Source organism: Accipiter gentilis, chromosome 9 (genome assembly GCF_929443795.1).
Source record: "Accipiter gentilis chromosome 9, bAccGen1.1, whole genome shotgun sequence".
NCBI classification, from domain to species: Eukaryota; Metazoa; Chordata; class Aves; order Accipitriformes; family Accipitridae; genus Astur; species Astur gentilis.
The window spans coordinates 11,854,310-11,876,909 of record NC_064888.1 but is presented as its reverse complement, the minus strand read 5'-3'; the positions used below and the strand labels follow the sequence as shown (position 1 = coordinate 11,876,909).

The window sequence follows — 22,600 nt, the reverse complement described above, 5'->3', positions numbered from 1 at the left end:
AGCTCCTGCTTATGAAGCAGCTTTGTAAATTCTCAGTAAACATGAGGAGCTTTCCAGATCCAGGCATATCCTGCAGCTGTAGTTCTGGTGATGTCTTTCAAAATGTGCCTTGTTCTTGTTGTGGCAGCACAGAGGGACAGAGCCCTGGGCACAAGGCTCTGAGCGTGGCATTGCACAGGCCTTTCAGTTCACCTTTCTAGGATATATCCTATGTTTCTAATGACTATGTAGTTTTCAGAGCCTTTACTCAAGCCATTCTGTTGTGGTAGCAAACCCCATTCGGTACAGGTTTCATACCACGTTCATTCTGACAACTGAAATAAGCACAGCAATAGCTCATGATAGGTTAGCTGAAAATCACCACAGTGGTTTGCAAAGGTAATAGAGCTGTTAAGAGATGTGCATAGAATTGCATCCGTTGCCACGGAGTTGAACTTTGAATAGTGACTGTCACTTGAGTTGGGTATTTACCTTGCGTATTGCTAATGAGATGTCATTCTTCCATTGGTACTGTAAATCCAGTGGTACCTTATGTAATAATGTGTAATGAGTTGTCCCTTACACAATGATGATGGAATATCACGGTGACTTATAACATTCTTAATATGCAAAATGTTGGCAAATGGATTAGCCTTTTAGTGCCGACTGCTGCATCTAAACAACGTACACCCACCACAAAATGTCAGCACTCTTCTGATGGCAAATGATGAATGGCAGAATTGAAATGAGCTCTCTCATTTGTACTGGGCTTAGCAATGCAACATCGATAGCCTTTTTGGAAGGAGGGAAATAATAGAGGAAGCAGTAAGTGTTATGAAAAACACAATCCAAGCCAAAGTTGTTTGTTTGTTTTTTTTTAAAAGGTGGAGGGTGAAGAGAAAGAGAAGATAATGCAGATAATGGGAAAGAAAAAGTAGTGCAGCCTGACTTAAGTTTAAACCCAGACACAATGCAGTTTTGATGCTGCAACTCTCCACCTTGCAGAGATGCTACTGAAGTTGCAGTTCTTCTCTTTGGTGTGGTGGATCTATTTAGGTCTCATTGTACTTTGCATGTTACAAATCAGGTTTTATGTCATTTGAGAATTCTTCTAGGCATTTTCCTCATTTGTTGTTGTCCTCTGGCTGTGCCAAATAGCCTTCTGCCCTTTCAGTTGGTCTGTTTTGTAGCATTCTGTGGGCCCCTGTCCTTTTTTCCCCCCTTTTGGCTGGGACTGGATCCTTTTCTGCATGCAGTGTTTGCTTGGGGATTTCGGTGGAAATTTTGTAACTTGTCCAATTCACTGGGTTTAGATTTTTAATATTTTATATTACTATTTTACTGTTATTAAAACAGCAGCCAGAGGCATCCCAGATGAAGACCTCGCTGTACAAACTTAACTTAAGAGGCAAGCCTGCTCCCAAGTGCTTGCAGTGTAACTGACTGGTGTTTGGATGCCTGTATAAATCGCGGGTTTAATAGCTGCATATTTCTACAGGTTTCAGGCTAGGATGCCAAAGAACTTTTCAAACACAAATAAATTTAACCTCCTTTCCTATATGGAAGTCAGAGATTGGTTCTGTGGTAACACTTACCCCCTCTCTAATTCCCACACATGTACTTGTTAGTGACATATATATGAGTGTGGTCAATATAGGTGCTTAACTTTTTAAAGAGCCTGTGTAAGTCACTAAGTGCATATTGATTTGAAGCAAATGTAAATTAGAATTAATTTTGACTTGCTAACGTAGTCAAATAAGGAACATTTCTATTGATCTTTGTCCCAGAAGCCAATTATCTGGATTAAGTGTTTTTATTACATGAAATACAGCATATAGCATATATCATTCTGCATTGATCAGTGTGAAATTGCATATTTAAGACAAGGACCGTAAGTAAGAGTAGTTAACAAGTGATTTATTTTTAAAAAGTGTATCTTGTTTTATTTACCCCCCGCTTTTCCCTGTTCAAAAGCTGTGCTTGTAACTACCACTGAATAGGAGGCTGTTGACGCATGTGGATCAACAGGGATTCTTGTTCATATCATTTCCATTTCAGCTTCCTTCCCTTTCACTCTGCTCCATCTATACTGCGTTCCCTCCCCCTTCGGCCTCCCCAGCCATTGTAAAGCTTATCTATATTTCCCACTCCTTAGCATTAAGCAGTTTTTGCCATAGTGTGCTCTGCATGAAAAAAACGTTTTCTATATCAAATAAATACGTCGCAGCCATCTCTCCTGCAAGCAAGCAAGGCCAAGTAGCTGGAGAATTCAGGAGCCCGTGTACAGGTGACGGTTATAAAAAGTGTGCTGAATTTACATGGCGGGGCCGGTGTAACGGCAGGGGGAAACGGGCCCTTGGCCCCTCTGTGGACAGGCTGCCGGGGTGAAGCAGGCGGGGGCCTGATCCGTCCCCCGCCGAGGCTCTGAGCTCTGGCGTTGCCTCCCGGGAGCAGGATGCGGCCACGGCGCTCTGTTACTAGACTCGTGCTTGCGAGACGGCGACCTCCGGGAATCGCTCTGCCTCCTGTTATCCCCATGCTGACATTTTCTATATGTATCGCTATCGCGGTCCGTGCCTCGGCCCCGCAGCAACTTAATAATCTTGGTAACATCCTGCTCCCAACTCATTTTCTTGGCAGTAGTTTTAATTACGTTTCGGGCTCCTGAATGAATTTGTTTTCTCTGGATCCTTGGCATATTGAGACGCTTGTCACGTTTGGGTGCCTGCAATCACTGATGCGTTTGTTTTAGGGGATGAATTAGTCTTCTGAGCCTGAGCATGTCCAATTTATGAATTAGATTTCATTGAAAGCTAGAACAAAACAAAACAAGAAACGGTTTTGCTGTACCACTTTTCTCCCCCACCCCCTCGCCCCCAGCGCGGGGGTAAACCCCTCGCATTTCCATTTCGCTCGTCAAACGCGGATCGTGTCCCGGGCCCCAGCGGAGCGGAGGGAGGAAGGGGCATCCCCCCGCGCCGCCCCCGGTCCCCGAAGTTGGGCGAGCGGCAGCGGGCGCGCAGCCCCGCGCCCTTACCTCCGGGGGCGTCCCGCCGCGCCGCGCAGTGCCGAGCCGAGCCGAGCCGAGCCGAGCCGCGCCGGCCTCGCTCCGGGCGGGGGCTGCGGGAGGCCGCGCAATGCAGGGCGCTGGGCGCCCTCCGGGCGGGGGCGGCAGCCCCGCGGGAGAGCCTGCGCCCGGCAACCGGGGAGCTGCCGAGCCGCCTGGCCTCGCCCCCTCCTCCGCTCCCTGCGCTCGGAGCATCGGCCCCCCGCCCCTTTCCCCCGGGAGATATACATGCATCACATATATGCAGAGAGAGCGAGCGAGAAAAGCAGACCCGTCCGTAATGCTGGGTGCATCTGAATACGCTTAATTGCAATTAATTTCCCCGTTCTCGCCCAGCCATCCCGCTTCCTCGCGGAGCCGCCAGCTCCCCTCCGTGCCGCCCGCCCGGGCGCCCCGCTGCCCGCGCCCCGCCGCCGCGCCGTGCCCCGGCGGCACCGAGCGCCGAGGCTCCGCAGTCACGTGGCGCGGGGGGCGGGCGGCGGCGGCGGGGGGGCCGCTCCGCAGTTCGCGGTCTGCCGGCGCCCCGGCACACACCGAGCGCCGGAGGCTCCGCCGCGCCGCCTGCCAACCCGGGATCTACCTCCGTGCTTTTTGAGCCCCGGCGGTTTGGGTTTTTCTTTTTTCTTTTCCTCTCCCCGCCGCCCGTCTTCCTCAAGCTTGGAAAATTCTTGGGGCGCTGGGGGAATTTGGGATTTTTTTCTAAGGGGGGTGTCTGGGCATCTCCCCCCCGCGCCCGCTGCCGTGCTCCACCTGCCCTTGCGCCTTTTTTTTCTTCTTTTCCCCCGTCTGTCTTTCCGCTAAACCCGAGCTGATGTGCTGTGCGAGAGGCTGGAAATGGAAGTGTTGATGCTCTGGCTTTTCCCCTGGATATTTCAGTGCGTTTCGGTGCGGGCGGACTCCATCATCCACATCGGTAAGAGAGGAAGCGGGGGGGGGGGGGGGGGGTGTTGGAGGGAGGCGGCAGATAAATAAATAAATGAAGGGAGCGTCTCGTTTAACCGCGGTAATGTCACAGGCGGCGGTTGAACGCAACTCCGCGGAGAGCCAGGAGGAGGGAAGGGAGAACGGCAGCTCAATTCCCCCCCGGTTGTAAAGTTAGGGGCGAAATGCCGGCTGTGCGCCGGGGCCGCCGCTGCGGTCTCCCATGTGGCTGGGGAGCCTCTGCTTGGACCTGTTTGCGTGGAAAGGCTTTCTCCCCCCCCCACACCCCCCCGCCGCCTCCTCGCCACCGAAAACAAACAACCGCCCCCAACACCCGAGCAAGGAGAGAGGCATAATCTGTACGTGCTCGTAGGGAAAACTTTCGGGGAGATAATCCCTTGGTTTCCATCCCCTGTCGTAGCAGGTGTCAGCCGAGCCGGAATGCGGCGGGGGGGGGGCCGGGGGGGAGGGACGACGACTTGGCTGGGAAGGGGTTAGAAAGGCGAGATTTGCAGCGGCCGTGTGTGTGTCTGTGTCTATGCGCGCAACTGTTGTGATTTGAATAAGATCTCATTAAACCCCCTGGGCAGCGAGAAGGCTGGATCAGCAGTGGGAGGAAGAGGGGTATGAATAAGAGGTAAAGGAAAGGCTGATGTGAACTTTTATGGCTTCTGGGAGCGAGGCACGGCGATGTCCGCGGGAGGGCTGGCAAGCAAAAGCGAGGCTCTGCAGTCACCTTTTGGCTGGTGTTGAAAGGTACCAGCAGGAACGAAAATGAGGATGTTTAGGGGCGGAGAGGGGGGCAGAGAATCACTTGTGGAGGATGATAGAGGAGGAGACGGGAGTACGGCCGGGAAATGAAAAAGCCGTAATTCCCACCAGCCTTTTGGGGAGGATGGGAGATCAAGAAAAGGAGGGGGCCGGGGCGGGAGCGGCCCTAGCGAGGGGAGGCTCCGCGGAGACGGGAGGAAAGTCCCGCGTCGACCCGGAGCGGGGAAGGGGGAAGGGGGACCAGCCCTGTAACAAGTTTCCCGGCAGGGGCGGCTCCGGGGCCGGCGGAGGAGGCTCCGGTCGGCGCCGCTCGCCTCCGGAGCCTGGGGGCGCAGCCAAGGCAGACAGCATTGCGGAGCCATTAAGGAGACGGGGTCAGCCCTGACCGCAGCGGGGGACTCCGGCCCGGGGGCGCTCCCCAGGGCCGGGCAGACCCCGGCGGCACCGGGGCCGGCCCCGCGGGGAGGCAGGGGGGCGGTGGGGCCGCCCTGGGGAAGCGCCCTGGCCGGGCTGTGCGTGTGCGTGTGTCTGTGTGTGCGTGTGCGTGTGAGCGAAACAGCCTCCGCGGCTTTTCCTCTTGGCCCCGCTTCTCCTGCGGGTGGACGGTATCGCCGCGGCTTCTCCCCGCAGGAACTTCAGCCCGAGTGGTGCTTGCCAACTAACTCCTCGCAGAAATAGCGGTCCGGTGGGCAGGAGAGGCGAGCGGCTGTGTGCAGAGCTCTGGTTTCACACGGGCGGTGCACGGAGCCTCCAGCCACAGGCACGCACAGTGTGAATCAGCAGGACTTTTCCAGGCTGGGGGATAACGGGTTTTGTTCTCATTTTGTTGCCAGCACTAGAGATCTCCCACTGCTGCGTAGAGCAGGGCAGTAAAGCCTGGCGTGGGCACACACGCGCTCCGTAGAGAGGGAATCTTATGTAACACACATCGCCAGATGTTTTCACGTTAACTGCATAAACAGGACACTGAAATTCAAGCTTCCAGGTTACCGGACGCAAATCCTGGCTTCACGTTCGCGTGTGCATGCGAGCCTCAACAAATCCGCTGCCCGAAAGGCAGCATCCCAGGGAGCGGCGAAGCAGTGAGCGAAAAGTTGGTCGAATTCCCAAGCCTGCTCCCTTTCCCGTCGCTGGCGAAGCGAGTCCCTCAGCCCGGCGTGACTCCGGTTCAGGGCTCCGTAAATGCCGGGGGGAGCAGAAGCGGCCGGGAGGAGGGTTGCGCTTCCCCGCGCCCCGGGCGAGGCCGCGCAGCCGGTGGCGGCCGCCCACGCGTGGGCCCCGGCCCCCCAGGCACCCGGTGCCCCCGGAGCTGCCCCCGCCTGGCACCGTGCGAGCCGGCTCGAGCTTTGCACGGCCCAGGGGGGAGCGGGGGTTCTGGTGCGGCGAGCGGGCGGGCCGAGCCGGTGAGGAGCGGGGCCGAGCCCTCCTCACCCTCTGCCGCCTTCCTCCCCGCAGGTGCCATTTTCGAAGGCAATGCTGCCAAAGACGACGAGGTGTTCAAGCAGGCGGTGTCGGATCTGAACCTCAATGACGACATCCTCCAGAGCGAGAAAATCACTTACTCCATCAAGCTCATAGAGGCCAACAACCCCTTCCATGCGGTGCAGGAAGGTGAGCGCCCCGGAGCGGCACCCACGGCGCGGGCGGGCTGGGCGCCGGGACGGGACGGGGCTGAGAGAGGACGACCCCCGGCCCGGCCCGGCCCGGCCGGTTGGCGGGAGGCGGTTTCAGCGCAGTGGCAGCCCGGACCCGTCCTGGCGCTCGGCTGGAAACTTTTCTTCGGTCGGGGGTTGGCGCTGTCTTACAAGGAAAGGGGAGGGACGGCGCGGTGCGGCGGCTGCGGCGCCGTGCCCAGCCGTGCCGTGCCGTGCCGTGCCGTGCCCGGCCGCGCCGCGCCGCGCCAGGCAGCCCAGCCCAGGCGGGGGGTGGCAGCCGCGGGAGAGCCGGCCGGCCGGCCGGCCGGGGGGGGGGCTCCGGCTCGCTCCTGCATCCGCAAGCGCCCCCTCGCTCCGCCGCCGCGGCGCGAAGGCCGAGCCGCCCCGCCGCCCCCGTCCCAGTCCCCCGTCCCCCCCCCAGCAGGGCCCGGACGCGGCGGGGCAGGGCAGACGGGGGGGCCCCCCCGGAGCGGGAGGTGGTGGTGGTGGGGGGGGGTTCCTGCGGCGCCGAGGGGCCGGGCAGGAGGACTCGACGCTCGCGGGAACGGCTGCGGGAGGTGGCGGGGCACAAGGCGGCACCTCTCCCTGCGCTTCTGCCCCCGTGCCCCCCAAGGGGAAGCAGAGCCGGGGCGGCCCTCCGTGCGAGTGGAGCTCCCTCCCGGGTGGCTGGGGAGAGGGTAAGGTAGCCGAGTCGCCGGCTGAAAACCTCCCAGAGTTTACAAGATCTGACAAGTAGCTACGCGGGTAAATAATTTCAATTAGATTTTTTGCAAAGGGAACCGTTTAAATTAATCAGCTTGCCTTCACAAATAAGCCTTTAAAAAGATATTATTTGTGATTTAATGAAGCCAAGGTTAATTATGGCCTAGGTTATTTCAGAAGATGTGTTTTTCAGTAGTAATTATTCTAGAAACAGAGAGCTATTTATATACCCAGACTAGAATATTTAAAAAAAATGATTCATCACCAGCCTTACCCTTAGTTTTACAGAGCACAGAGTGAATCTTTCCCTGTATGAAAATTTGCATTAATCCATATGTATTTATGTCTAGGTTGTGTACTTGAAAATTATGGCTACAAAATTACATCAAATGTTAATTTTCATGAACTCTGAACAATTTCTTCCGCTATCTTTTTTTCCTCAGAGTAGGTGCTAGTTAATATCATGCACATTCAGGAGAAACAGCAAAATACACCTTTTCAAGGGCCTGATCCCATTAACAGTAGGATTCCTCCTGCTGCTCTGAAAGCTTAGCAAGGCGGTATGAAAAAAAATCTTTACAAAAACGGGAAGAAGGGGACTTTAAAACAAAACTCCACCCACATAGTCAGACACCAGAGGAAAATAAAAATCTCTAAATAATGGCAGGTTGATTTATTGGCAAAGATTAACTCTGAACAATTGGATCTTCTTACATTTGCAAAAGCTCAGTGTCCTATATTGGAGCTTATTCATATTCATGGAAGTGACAGTAGTTGGCTGGCTGAACAATTGCTTTCAACAACGTCTCTTCTCAGAAGTAAAACTTTATGAAACTATTCTGAATGCCCTGGGATCTGAGTTGACAGTCTTGTGGACAGAGTCCCTTTGCTCAGTTTTGTTGAAAGCAGAAAAGCATGACCAACTGGAGGGTTCTTCTTGATCTAGTAGGATTTTTTTTTAAATTGGTTTATTTGCTAACCTTGAAGATTAGTATTGCATTTATGAAGACTACTATGAAAATAAAATTTCTCCGTTGAATATCTATGCTGAAGCCACAGAAAAGACTCTGGTCAGATTTTTAATCTTTGTGAATCTTTGTTCTACCTGAAGAATATGTGTAAATAAAGATGTTTCCTCCTACCACTTTCACGATGCTCTCTCAGGGCTCATGTGCCCATTGCAGTTAGAATCACTCTTTGATGAACTGATCCCACGCTGCAGAATTCAGGAAGTCGTTGATGAATGCTCACAATTCCAAAGAGAACTTGCTCTCTGCCACTACTTCATTAAAGCGTATCAATGTGTCTTCTTTTGGGAGGACTACAAAATGATCTTATCTGTGAGTAAAACCTTGCCACAGTGGGAGAGCTAAGAGGAGAGTATCAGACTTTGCTCAATTTCCTGGCTTGCTTTGTTGGTTTGGGTTGGGTCTTTTTTTATTTGAGATTTAATTTCCTATTTTTGAAACGGTTATACAACCTGCTGACAGAATGATCCACGGGATGTAGAAGTTGCTGGGCTGTTCTTACTGAGCATTGTCTCTCTGCCCAGTGTTAGCTGGTGTCATTCTGACTGTTCAAAATCTCATTGTATCTTACTGTACGGATGTCCTGCTCATTTTGGTAGAATATTGTGTATGGTAGCCAAAATAACCTGGAGCAAATCCGCTGCCCAGGCTGCTCACAGAATCTTGCTGCTGCTACATAAAATGCCCTGACATCCACATTATTCTTCCGCAATGTCTTTCTAAGCAGCGCCATGGAAATCAGTGTTGCAAGCATTAGTTTCATAGCAATGGAACTTTTTATAGTAAAAACCAATCTGGAGTAAAAATAGACCATTGTGATACTACTGCCAGAATAGTTCACGCAATCAAACCAATCACAAATATTGTTTTTATTTGAAGCATCTTTTGCACAGTCTTGTGAGATGACATTGTAAATCATTCCTTAAGTCCTTTTGAAAGAGTGCTGCAAGCAAGGACCTTCATTTCAATGATACTGTGCTGGTAAAATTATGGAAAGTCATCTCTCCATGGAACAAAGTCTATTACACAATAACAAGACTTTAATTACTGATGGAGACAGTTTTTAACATGTGTTTGACCTGGCATTTATTGTGCAGCTGAAGAACTTGTGCGTGGCTAGGAAGCATGGAAGAGTAGTAACTGTAGGGTTTTCTCAGTAGGAGCAGTGCATTTGCAGAGCTAAAGGCCAAACAGAAAATAACCTCGCCTTTCATAAATGGAGTAGCTGGAAGGTGCTGAGAAGTGTTGTAAGATTTTGAAAAAAAGCTTTAGGGGCTTTGCTTTAGAGAGACAAGGGTACTACTGTGATAGTTTCTGGTGACTGAAATAGGTAAATAAAATTCAGAGATCCGTTTTCTTCAAAGACTTGGCGGACACTCACGTTGATGGTTATGTCGGGTGCCAGAGAACAATAATTAACAAAAAGTGTAAATTGTGTTCTATCATTGTCTTTCATTTTAATATATGTTGCAGAAACAAGATCCTGTTGTGCTGATGAGTAAAGAGATTCTTTTGGCCCCATCAAACTCATATTCTGTAACAAATTGTGGCAAGTGGGTGGAAGGAACTTCAGTGGCAAGGGATGTAACAGTAAAGAATAAACAGACCCTGGTGCACACATAAAATAGGACTTCGTTGTCTGTTCGCACTTGCAAGCAGTTGTTGCATTTTGTGGAATATTGCTTTTATGTATGTGGCAATTACTTGAGGGAAAAATTGTTTTTGCACTGACTGTCATGGGAGAAGATATACGGGGAATCATTGTTCTTTTCATATGATTTTAAGGAAATGAGCTCAAATCGCAAATATGATGTCAAATTATATCCTTGCTTCCAAAAGAGCTGTGTGCTCAGTTTCTGTTAAGTGATTGAGATGTGAGATAATGAGTGCTTGTTTGTGTGTGATGTGTGTTTAACCTAGTACTGTGATAACCTTTTTTGATTCAAGGATTCAAATAAGCTCAAAGGTATGAGAAACACTTTAAAGCTTTCAGTTCAAATTGGGATTTTTGAGCATGCCATTAGTGTTGAAAAGGGACTGTGTGTATGACATATGGATGGCAAACAAGTTTCCAGCTGGGCTTGAAAATGTGATGGCATGTTTAAACTAAAAAAACAAACAAAACTAACACGTAAGTTTTTAAAATGTTGCTTTTGGAGGGGGAGTAGTTAGCTGTAGGTCAAAACTGGGGCATAGGAAATGTAATTACTTAACTTTTGTAGTGCTCTTTGGAGAAGGGATCGAAAGGAGATAGTTACTCAGAAACTGTGAAACTTTAAAGCCCTTTTTCTCAGTGGATGATGTTTGTGCATCTATGGAGCTTTCCTGGAGCTGAAACTTGCTGTTCTCTCTGCATAGCAATTTCACATGAATTGTTTCTAATTTGAGCAGCGTTGTATGTGTGCTTGTTGATGTTAAAATGCTGTCAGCTCTGGAAACCAGAACAAATTTGGAAAATCAGAATGTGATTTGAGAACAAGAATCGTGTTCCATAAATGGGTTTATTGTCAGTCCCATGTATGCTGCTGTGGTTTCAGAGCAACTCAGAGCTGCTGCTTGTTTGGATGTCTGTGTTTTGTATACCACTGAGTGAATCTGATCTCTTATCATAGTCTGTAGGACTTGGTAATGATACATACCTGGTATAGAATAGACAGAATAGACTATTTCAGTTGGAAGGACCTACAAAGATCATCTAGTCCAACTGCCTGACCAAATCAGGGCTGACCAAAAGTTAAAGCATGTTGCTAAGGGAGTTGTCCAAATGCCTCTTAAACATTGGCAAGCTTAGGGCATTGACCACCTCTCTAGGAAGACTGTTTCAGTGTTTGACCACCCTCTTGGTAAATAAATGCTTCCTAATGTCTAGCCTAAACCTCCCCTGGCACTGCTTTGAACCATTCCCACGCGTCCTATCACTGGATACTGGGGCGAAGAAGTGAGACAGTTCTTGAACTATCTTGGCTCAGCACATTATTTCAAGTTACAATCACAGTTGCTTTCTAACAGTTTTATTTGTTGGGAAGATCTAAGCTGATCAATGCGTAGACAACTAAGATGAAATACAGAGCTGGAGAAGGGGACTAAGCAGCTCCATTGTTATTCTTACATTTATTTATCTGGCTAAAATCCCAAGCAGAGCTATGCTTGTCATATATTCATTGCCCAGTGGTAGGGAGCTGCAGAGGAGCAGAGTGACTGTATGTTTGTGTGTGCGTGCATGTGTCTTGGGATATTTGCACATAGCTCTTTTTGCAAACCTGGGACTCTATTTCAAGCTAGTGCAAGTGTCCCTGACTAGTAACCCACAGGTGGGCCAGAAGCTGGCGAAATACAGACTTCAGGCTTCAGTTAAAGGACTGTTTTCTGTTGCGAGAATTTAGACATAGGTGGCTATTAAATGTAGGAGAGGAAAACCTAACAAGAACTGTGAAAAGATACCCCTGGGTCATGGTGGTAACCTTTCCCTTGCCATTGGGTAAGCCCAGATCCAGCACCATCAAAGAGGTGTTTGTGTAAATGCAGAGTAAGACATTTTATTTTGTTGAGCTATAGTTTCACATGCCCCAGAAGTGAAAGTTGTTTTTTTTAGAGGTAGGCTTTTTTTAATATCAGAATGGAAGAGTAGCGAGAAAGGAAAGGGAAGCATAAAAACTGCAATTAAAAAATAAGATGAAAATTCATAAAATATTGCATATACAAATTATTAGTTTTTTTTTTTTTTTTTTTTTTTTTTTTTTTTTTAACCCAAACAACCACAAAGCTTTATTGATTTGACTGCATTGGATTGGGGAATTTGGTGCCAGAATTGCAAAGAGTTGGTTTATATCAATATACGGTCAATTAATTTTTCTCGAATGGTTTCCCCAGAGTCTTTCATTGTCACGTAATTTTACCTTTATCTGCTCTTCTTCCATGGTTTGCTTGAACACAGGTTTCACACTGTTTTCATCAGGGTACGGGGTCTTGTTTGGAAGTTTTTGACAGGTGAACTCTGAGCTCTCCAGAAAGAACATATTGTTATATACTTTTTTCCCTAGGTTTAGTCTGAGCTTTCAACACTTTTTAAAAAAACAACCAGAAAGAGTGTGGGTAGGGGTTCCCTCCCATGGTCAGAGAAGCCTTGCTGTGCAACTACACATTTTTTCTACTAGTTTGCTGCAGTTAAAAGCTGTTGCTCAGTGGGGTGAATGGGTTTAACAGTTTTACCTCCTTGTGCCCTCCGAGACCAGACCAAGACTTGTTAAGGACTGCCACAGTGAAGACATCTGTGACACTGTCATCTCATTGTGCTTATGTTTTTATGCTCTGTAGTTGCATGGTTCAGTGAATTATAAACCAGAGTGTTTTGCAGAGCTGAAGAAAACAGCAAATTAATATGTCCATCTCTTCCCATTCTTGTGGTGTTCTTCCGCTGAAAGCAGGGACCTGCAGATATCTTCAGTAGGAAGGAAAGGAGTCAATAGCCCGTAAAGGAGTCCGTTTGGTGCTGAGGATGAATGCAAGCTACAGACAGCGGGCAAACATCCAAATACACCTTTGTTTAGTTGTTTCATTCCACTTGTGATTTGTTACTTTGTACTCACAGCTATTCAGGTTCTGGTCACGGTTTAACTGCAGGTGCAAAATATGTTGTACTTTTGGGAGACAGTCCCACTCAAACACATCACTGCTACAGCTTGGGTTCTTTTACAGGGTGTGCTGGGATTAGTTCCACCCCAGCCGTGTTCTCTGTGTTTGTAGAGGCTGCCATCATTTCGGGCTGGGGCTGAGCTGCCCGGTGAGCGAGCTCCAGACAGTGCCATGCATCGGGGTGCAGCAGGCAGTGAGGAGTCAGGCGAAGGAGGAGGGAGGTGCTGCTGTGAGCTCACAGCTTAGCATCCCAAGGAAGTAAGGTTTTTTTGTGGAAACACCAACAGCATGGATGGGACCTGTTCGGAGCTCAGAGTCCTGCTCCAGCTCGGTGGAGGCTGGTGATGAGGAGGTGGCGTGCTCAGCCTGCCACAGGAGGTGTCTCAGTACCTGCTTGCTGTGGGATGATAGGGAATCCCGTGTTATTTTCATGCTTCGCAGTTAAAAAGTTTTTATTTTGGCTGAAAGATTTTTTTCACTCCCTCCATCTGCTTAACAAGTTAAGCTCATTTCTTTTCTCTCTTCTAATTCGCAGACTTGATAATACCTTTATTTCCGTGTTGGGTGTGGATCTCCCATCTGTTTTAAGGGTCTCATACACAAGAGCAGCTGCAGGCTAGGCTACAATTCTTTTTCAGTATCTAATGGTCTTTCCTACTGATCCTGCTGCTGATCCTGCTCATTTATCAAGGAGCTGCAGTTGGGTTTCTTATTCTAGGATTTCATTACAGAAAATACGCTACATCATTAACTAGCATGCTAGAAATTATCCCAAAAGAACAGAAATAAGCAGTGTTCATAAAAATATTAGCCAATGAGTTTCAGGGTTAAAGATTTTCTTTCTGCTTCTCTTTTTAATTTTTTTTTTTTTTTTCTTGAAGAAAATAAATTTCGGAGTGCTTACTTTGTCTGTGGCAGCTTTTCTCAGTCATTAGTGTGGAAGAGGGTCTGTAAGTGTGAAATGGGTATACAAAATGGCCTCAGCCTCAAGTTAAAATAATGGCTTAAGAAAATGATCCTAAATTGTGAAATACAATCTGTATATATGCATATACATATACATGCATGCCCATATACCCCATACAACTAATTTAATTGCTGAATTTACTGTAATGTGTCCAGCGGGGAAGATGCCTTGAGCCTTTCTGTGTTCAGAATCTTCCAGCTACAGATAATTAAAGGACTGACTATCTAAGTATTACATTTTAAATTACATCTTCATACTTGCAGAATGAGATGAATTTTATATTTTGATGTCATTTATCATGCTATGGTTGAGCCATACAGTGAAAGGAGTTAAAACTATACATTCTTTGAACAGAGGGGATATCATCATGTTTATTAAAACTGTTCATGTCTTACCGTAGTTATTGACTGGAAGGAAAACAAAACAAAGCCTCAAAGCCTAGTTATACAACTACAATAGTGCCTGACCATAAGACTACAGTGCACTCAGACTGTGGCTGAAATAGTTACTTTGGATTTAACTTTTTGCTATTTCAGAGGAAACATAGTCAAACTCTTCTTCATTTTTTAGGCAAAGATCAAAATGTTTTTCATACTTTTATTCATAATAAATTCCCTCTGAGGAGAGTTCCTGCTGTGTCTTTATTTGTCTCTGTCATCTCATGCTTAGAGGTGTTTTTTCAATTTGCTCCTCAGAAAAAAAATTACTTAGAATGCATTGTTGGAATCATACTGCTGTGTGAGTCTTCTAATTATATGAAATTAAAGTTTTATTTTTTTTAAGCAGATGTCTTTTTATCTGAAAGTGTGCTGCTAGAATGAAAATGGCCCACACAGCTTTTTTGGCAAGAGATTCTTCCATAATTTACAGATATTTGAGTTCATGATTTTGAAAAATGGCTTACATATTCAATTTTGCATTTTGACACATTGGTTTTTTTTACATAATAGAACTTGCAGTGATTTTTCTTACATACAGAAATGCTGTGTGGTTCTTTCCATTTGGAAACCTGTTGAAAGAGGCCAGGTTTCAGGACAAGGAATGAAACATTTTACGCACAAGGCATGCAGAAGTTATGCAGACTACCTTACACAAAAACGTGAAATGTGTCAGCTCTGAAGTTGAAATCTAGATGCCATCCTGAGAATCCTTTCCACTTCATTCTTCACTGAGGAAAGGGAGCAGCTAATGCTGATCCTTATTGTAGCTCTTTGGTTATTAGGATTTTTGTACATGAGAAAAATGAAGTGAGACCCTTAAATAGTGTGCAACATTTTGAGAACCTCATTTTATATCATATGTAGATCTGTAATCATTTCAAAGGCAGATAATAATGATATGCTAATATGCCAAGATTTCTTTCATTTACATAACTTTAAGGCAATAAATATCTGAAATGAAAAATATGTCAAAAGGGTTTCTTTTATGTTTTTACTAATAGCTTGCATTTAGTTATAATTTGGAGACCTGATTGCTGTGCTTGAAACTGCGTTCAGGTTTGTGGGTTTGGAGTGCTTTTTATAGCCTGAAAGGTTTGTCTTATCAGAAGGAGGCTGTCTATGCTAGCCCTGCTTTTGTGAAGTTCCCTTCCTTTGACCCTGTTGTGGCATCTTGGTACCTGTCCATTTTTTTTCCTTTTGCCTATTATATTATATATTCAGATACACAGTAAGAATTAATACTGGAAAGCACTAATAGCCAGTGCTTAAAGGTAAAAAGAACCAAGTGGCATTAATTTCAAGTGGTGTTTGGCTGCATTAAAACACACAGCAGGGTTTCTACTGCTTGACCTTACTGAGAACCATTCCCTTAGCAACTTTTCATAGAGGGAGTAAAAGGACAGTAAGAAAACAATTTTTTTTCCCCCTATATTCAACAGAATAATATCCAAGAAATTACTTTCTTGCTTAAAAAATACGACAAGCTCAAACCAAAATACTCCCAGTCTGAGCTCTCATTATGTATCCTGTCTCTCAGTCCAGTCATTTAATCTTCTGCTTTTTAACTTATTTATCTGAGTCTTTGAGATTTTAACTAGTAGCATTGCTGACGGAATACTTTCAATATCCTCAAAATCTCATTGACATTCTGGTTTGTTCTTATTTAGAAAGTGAATAAAAGATTTTTCCATATAAGCAAATGTTTGTAAAGTTAATGAGAATTGTCTTTGTCAGCAGGTAAATGACTCTACTTTGTACCATTACTTGATATTTAGGAAATACCAATTATTTGCTGCTTGGTAATACTTTCAGTGGAGAAACTGCTAATCTAGAGCAGCATTTCCAAAGCCCTTTGTTTTCTTAACCTCTCTGCTTCTGGATAAAGGTAAAACTTGGAATGGTGGAAGGAGGAGTTGGTTTATGGGAGACAGTCTCTCACTGTCTTTTCTGCCTGTTTGCAAACCCTTGACTTAATTTCACATTTATTTAAAAAATGCTTTAGAACTCCAAGGAAAACTCTGGTATAAATTTAGCATTGTCTTGTGTGGAATGTTAGCTGCATTTTAATCTAAATGACCAATGTTTTGTCCATTTTCTATCCTACTTGAGGATATTTTTGGAATGAGAACAGTTATCTGAGAGGCTCAGAGAAAAGGAACTTAGGATGTGATGTCTGCAAGGGTCAAAACAGAGGGCTAGCATGTTGAAGTGCACAAAAAAATAAAAGGGAACAACCCAATTATCTGCTTTAGGTTTATTTTTACTGAAACTTTATTTTTCTTTTCTTTCGGCTTGCTTTTGTCCTGAAGTACTTCAGTTACTGTGGAAGTAACTGTTTTTGATACAAGTAGGACTCAATGACCCAAACAGAAAAAAAATTTGTGCTTCCTCTGGTCTGAGCGAGGGACTTGCACAGTATGGGTTTGGATTTTTAAAGAGGCTGGAGAAGGGCAGGGATGCCACAGCATTAGCAAGTAATCAGTCTGCAAATAATCAGTCTGTGGCAGACATTTCCCTTCCAGAGAGAAGAAAAGGCATTTCCAAAGTGTGCTCACAGGACAAGATAGGGAAAGAAAGATATGGACTAGCAGAAGTTGAGGTTGACTGAACCTCTGCTTGTAGAAAGTCACTTGTCCAAGGTAGCTTGAAATGAGAGTGCCTATATCTGGATTAAAGCATTGTATAGTCCACATGAAAAATAATTTCACATATCAGCACTACCCAGCGTTTTGGTTTTTTTTTCCTTTCTTTACCCCCCGCCCCCCCCCCCCCCCCAAATTGTAATGGAGCTGATGGACTGTGTGTGGTAACTCTTAGGGAACATGTGGGAGGAAGGTCTTACAGCAAGGCTTCTAGACAAGCAGTATCCTCAGCCGTGAGTTAGCATACCCATTAAATGTGTTACAGTGCTTTGGCAGCCAGTGGGGTCTTGCCTTGTCTCTGGATGGGTACTGACAAAGTCAACTGTGCAGGCAAGCAGAAGTGCTGTTGTCAAGCTTGATGAGAGACAGCCCTCTTAGAACAGGTGGCTGGAGTAATCTTTCTTTCCCTTCTCTGCCAGTGCCAGTGCCACTGGTGTGGCAAGATTGGTTCACAAATGGGTTTCTAAAGGCTTAATGCCTTGTCACGAGTTGAGGACAGTTTAAATTTCTGTGACCATGGTGTGTCCTCTTTGCTTTTACATCGTTGCTTAAAAAGAAAACATAGTTTCAGCTAAAACTGAGAGTCATCTGGGCAACGCAATCACCAGTGATGCCTGATTCTTTCTGAATCAAAGCTGCAATCCTAGTTCTCAAAAGGCATTTTGTTGTTTTTCATTAGTTTGGGTTGTTTTTTTTTCAAGTAATCTAATATTTATCTCAGAAGAGCTCCATTCTGTCATCCATTTGGTTTGTTCTTAGTGTCTTATTGCTGAGTCGGAGACCATACAGTTGTAGCTGATATCTTTACGCCTGGGGTTCTTCACCAAAACTTCAGTTTCTCAAAGGCATCTAGCTGGTGAGACACACACTTTCCTGGCTGTGGTTGTCCTTTTCAGAGCCACCTCCTCACTTCCAGCCATCCCCCATTTTATATGGACAACAGATTCATCATTCTACTTCCTAATGAGGTTTGTAAATGTAAATTATTTCTCCGAATTCTGATGTCTTTTTTACCTGCCTTCTCTTGTTTGGTAGCATGGTGTTCCCCCCGTACTTCTCTTCCCTGCCACTGCTCAATGCAGTAGATTTTATGAACATGGTTTTTGTGATTTGCTGGATTATTCTATTTCCACTGCATTTTAATCATCATGATGACAACATCTGTTGGCAGCAGTACACAGATGTTTTTTTCAGAGCATATTCTAAGGTTTGTAAATGGTTACTATATCTACATGAAAAAACTAAGGTTTTGTCTTTTCCATATACATTAAAAGAAGTAGAACTGCATTCTGGAAATGAAATGTGTGTCTCTGGTAGACTTACTGCCTTTCAGTGACTGCCAGGGGAAACCTTTAAGTTTCACAAAGCTTCCTCTGTGTTACCTGCTGCAGTGAGCCTGGGGTTTGTATCACAGAATTAAGTCTCTCATCCTGCTTTCACTATTATGATGGGTGATCTTCCTCTCTTTTTATTTTAGATTTTAACCTTTACAATTGTCTATCTTTGACATCATAAGGAAATGGAGAACACAGATGGACAAGAAGCCAGAGGTGCTCCTTGAGAGCATCACGGTAGCTCTAAAGAATGGCAAAATATCAGGAATGTAAAAAAGAAATTACAACAGTGGTCAGCCATATTTGCTATAGGGCATTCTGGCAACACTGGTGGTTAAATCCATTCAGACTAAAATGGTAATTTGGTCAAAAAATACTTCATAAAATGTCCATGAACTAGAAGGCAGATTATTATTGTCATAGTTTTAATGCCTTTTAATTTTCTTTCTTGTGCTAATTATCTTCAAAGAGACGTTGTCCTTTAGGCAGCTCAACATGCAAACAGAAAAGCACCTAAGGGGAATGCAAGAAATAGTCTGTTGATCAAAAACAGGAGTTCATGTCCTGCACTCATGGTGGCAATGGGGCTCTAAACTGGATTTTGGTAATCCTGCTAACTGGTCTTTTATTGTTGCTGGCCTGTAGGGAAACTATTTGTAAATGGAGTCTTGTGTCTTGCCCTGAGAAGTTGTGGGTGGTTGTGTTGAGTCAGTGGAAGTGGCACATCTCCTTTAGGATGCTATAAGAGGAAGGCTTGGAGCAGGATGTGTGTGATGTTTTGGCTCTGAAACTCATTTTCTCAGAAAAATAAATGAATAAGTTGTTACATGGGTTAATTAATAAGAAGGAAATTATTTTGGTTCTCTTGTGTTTGTAAAAAGGGAAAACATGCTTTAAAATGTTGATGTTCTTTTGGGCTTGCAGGGCAGAAAAGCTTACAGTCTGTAGCTTGTGACAGACTTATAATGTATAAAGTTTTTTGTTTGTTTTTTTTTTCTCTTCCCCCGCCCCCCCCCCCCCCCCCCCCCCCCAAATAGCACTGTTAGTTGCCCAAGGGTGTAGTTCACCTCTGTACAAAACCTGTGCGTGGAGTGTAAGTTAACTGTAAAATTCATACACTGTAAAATGCAGCGCATGAGACCAGAGAACTACTGTAAAAGGCCCTAGAGAAAAATATGTATCATACATACACACAACACTTTGCCTAGTTAAATTCAAGTTAAACTCAGTCACAAGATGATCAAAGGACAGGCAGAAAAAGGCATGAGCCTGCATTGCTCAATTCACTTCCTGGGACAATTGGGTGAACTAATAAGGTAAGATTGTTCTCTCTGAGGTTGAAGAAGAAATAGGAAGAGTTTCTTTGAATGTAGAACAGCATAGTGACAGCTGGAAAGGCTCTGTTGGCTCCAGTGCCCCTGGAAAGTGCCTTAAGGCAAAATGAAGGCTTGTGTCAGTTTGCCTTTTAAATCTATTCCCAACTACTTTTTTGGTGAGATGTGTTGGATTTAGGAAATACAAATACATATATGGATTTAGAGAGTAATGTTTTTAAAAAATATATCTCCATCTCTTCAGGGTTACTTTGAATGTATGATTTGCAAATAGCTTGTCAGATTATCAGATTAACTGGGAAATAATCATAGGTCCTAGGGCCTTTGGAAAATGCACTTTGAAGATGAGAATTTTAAGTGGGATCTTCAATATGTTGTTAATAAATAGCTTGAGAATTGATAGAAAAACTTATGATACCATTGATAAAATGCAAACCAGTTGAGGAAGCTGGTCTAAAGCTCAAATAAACTTATATGAGGGAAAATGAAATGGTTCCTGAAAAAAGGTCTGTATATATGTGAACTTTGCAGTTCTTTTTTTTTTAATATTTCTGGTTATGTTATATTGATGTTTTTATAAAAAAAATTATGTAAAACTATTTCAGCTTTTGGCCAGAAAGTTTTCTAACAGATATGATAAAATCATTATCCTCATGAAACCCTAGAGACAGACAAATGCAGATGTACTTTGGTCTTGGTCTCGTATATCTAATTTAAAAAAGTCCTTTGAGTTTCTTAACAAGAGGTTGTTAGTATGAAGTGTGTCTGTGTTCTTTCCAAAAGATTACCAGTTACCTTTTTTTTCCACGGTATCCATATTTGCAAATAGTGGCTCACATGGGAAAAGTGTGGCCATCAATATAATACAGTGTTCACAGTGCTTTAAAAAACTGTGCCTGCAATGCGTTCACCTGGAATAATACTGAGATTCAAGCTGAAGATGGGAAATATTTGCTGACAGGACTGGCCTCAAGGCATTCTTTTCCCTTCCTAAATGCTGATAAAATTGCTTGAAATGTTCTAAAGTATATTGAAGGTTGTCTCAAGATGGATATATTCGCTTAAAAAAGGATTATTCTATTCTCCCCATAATTATATTCTCTTTTTGATGAGATTTTACAGGAAACTTATTTTATCTCTCTTCCCATAGAAAAATATTAATATAGGAAGTAAACTTGTTAAGAGTATTAGTTATCTTGATACAGAGAAAGGTCAACTGATTTTCTGGATGCTGGTCCTGGATTAAGTTTTAAATTGTGGAAGTTTGGCTCTAACTCTGGTTACCGGTGAATGAGAATTACCAGGTGAAGAGAAACGGGAGTCCCAATGCAGTTTCCCATGTGCTTGCCAAGCTTGATCTGTATAGCATAGTAAGGAAGACAAAACTTTATGTTTGTGACCTCCATATGTGTCCTTGGGATTGGAGTTCCTCTTCCCAGAGCTCATGTAGTGTTACTACATACTTCATGCCTCCTTCTGACCTTTCTGTAGGGTCCCAGAAGGGATCTTACTCTTGAAATGTGGCTTAAGGTACATGGTAGTCTTTTGCTTCATCCCCTATTTCCTTCCCTCCCTTCTCTTTGCTGTCATCCTTTCATCACCCAAAGTACCAGACTGGCCAGAGGAAGTGAGGAGATGTTTGCTATATTAGGCTGGTACCCCTATTTGTTAATTCTGTTATTGCTAAACCGCATTTGCTTAAACCGGGAATGGGTTAAACTAGGTGTGGACTTGTGAAGGAATTTTTCTCGCTGGTGAGATAAGTGGGGACCTGCTACTTATTTCATTTTTACTCTCTGTGCTGTGTAGGTTGCAATCAGGATTTTCTGAACTATTTGACAGAACACATTTCTTAATATTGTTGGGGCCAGCATGACAGCCTGAATTTCCTCTGCTCTCCTCTTGAGTTGCCTTGTAGTTCTGGCCCTTGCCCTCTACTGTAGACTTTGGGATGGTGCAGGCCAGTTGTATTCAAGCTTTTTCAATTTCTATACTGCTGGAAGAGTTCCTGAGAGGGGTGATAATTTAAATATACTGTCAACAGACTTGATTTTTTTTTTTTTTTCTAATTGCCTAGATTGATCTGTGAACCACAGGTTGAAACCAGTGGTAGAAGATTTAGGAAATAATCCTTGGTGTTCACAGGACTGATGTATTCTTGACCCCTTGATTGTATTTTCCTGTGATTGCAGAGAATTGGAGTCAGTGACCCAGATGATCCATCCAGCTTTGTCCCCCAGACGCGGAGCATAATAATAGAATCACAGAATCATTTAGGTTGGAAAAGACCCTTAAGATCATTGAGTCCAACCATAAAACGGTAGTACACTTATTGTCGTTAACCTCATGCTTATGTTTACTTTCCTTAAAATGGTCTGTTAAGTCTTTATTTGAAGTGCTGAGGTTTTGTCTTATCATTAGCCAACTACAAAGACTAGAAAAATTGACTGATGTTCTTGAATGACAAGGCATTATCTAAGTGCTGACAAGCAGATGAACAACCCCCTTGAATTTGCTAGTTTCAGTTGTTTTCTGTAGGGAAATACAATGTGAAGGAGGAGGACCCTAGGTCTTTGGTGGTATAAGCCTCAGAGATATAAAATGAACATGGGAATTTGGGACGTGTGACAACTATAAGCTCAGGTATTGGCCTGTTTGCCAAGCATGACTGTGCCACTGTCATAATGCAGACTAGAAATCTTAAATAGCTGTACTTCAGTGCTTGTAAACTAGTGAGTGATTATTTCATCTTCTGTTTATACCATTCATTAAAGCAGTCTGGGCTGACAAGGCCTGGAAAATTCTCAAGGGTTTTGCTGCTGTTAATGCAGTGTGCTACAATGGGACCTCTCTTGTACAACAATGTCGCTGAGTACTTCTAATATGGTGGTCTATATTGGCACTAACTCACTGAATCATAGGAGTTGCATGTTCCTACCCCTCTGCCTCATTTGAACTGATTGCAGCAAATTCTTTGGAAGTTCTTCCTTCTGTATATTGCATATGAACTTTTCAAGTTGATTATGTTTGTTACCATTAATAGCACACAGTCACTATTTGATGGTTTTGTAAAAACTCAGATCATTTACTTAAAAAATGGAAAGTATTATTTCTGTGATGATTTTGAG

At 44.6% G+C, this 22,600-nt stretch overlaps 1 protein-coding gene across 6 annotated transcripts in view; it reads left to right on the top strand.

The window, feature by feature from the left end:
- Positions 1-3,711: 3,711 nt before the first annotated feature.
- Positions 3,712-22,600, top strand: part of GRID1 (glutamate ionotropic receptor delta type subunit 1) — a 555,275-nt gene continuing 536,386 nt past the window's right edge. For 5 of the 6 annotated variants that reach the window (XR_007507329.1, XM_049810876.1, XM_049810875.1 and 2 more), the window contains exons 1-2: positions 3,712-3,959; positions 6,194-6,349. Coding sequence is in view for 4 of the 6 variants with exons in the window: in XM_049810876.1 (XP_049666833.1) it covers positions 3,881-3,959; positions 6,194-6,349 (235 nt within the window). In the remaining 2 variants the exon portion in view is untranslated. Of the gene's footprint in view, positions 3,960-4,495; positions 4,605-6,193; positions 6,350-22,600 lie in introns of those variants that run through there. The other variant, XM_049810877.1, reaches the window with a different exon arrangement.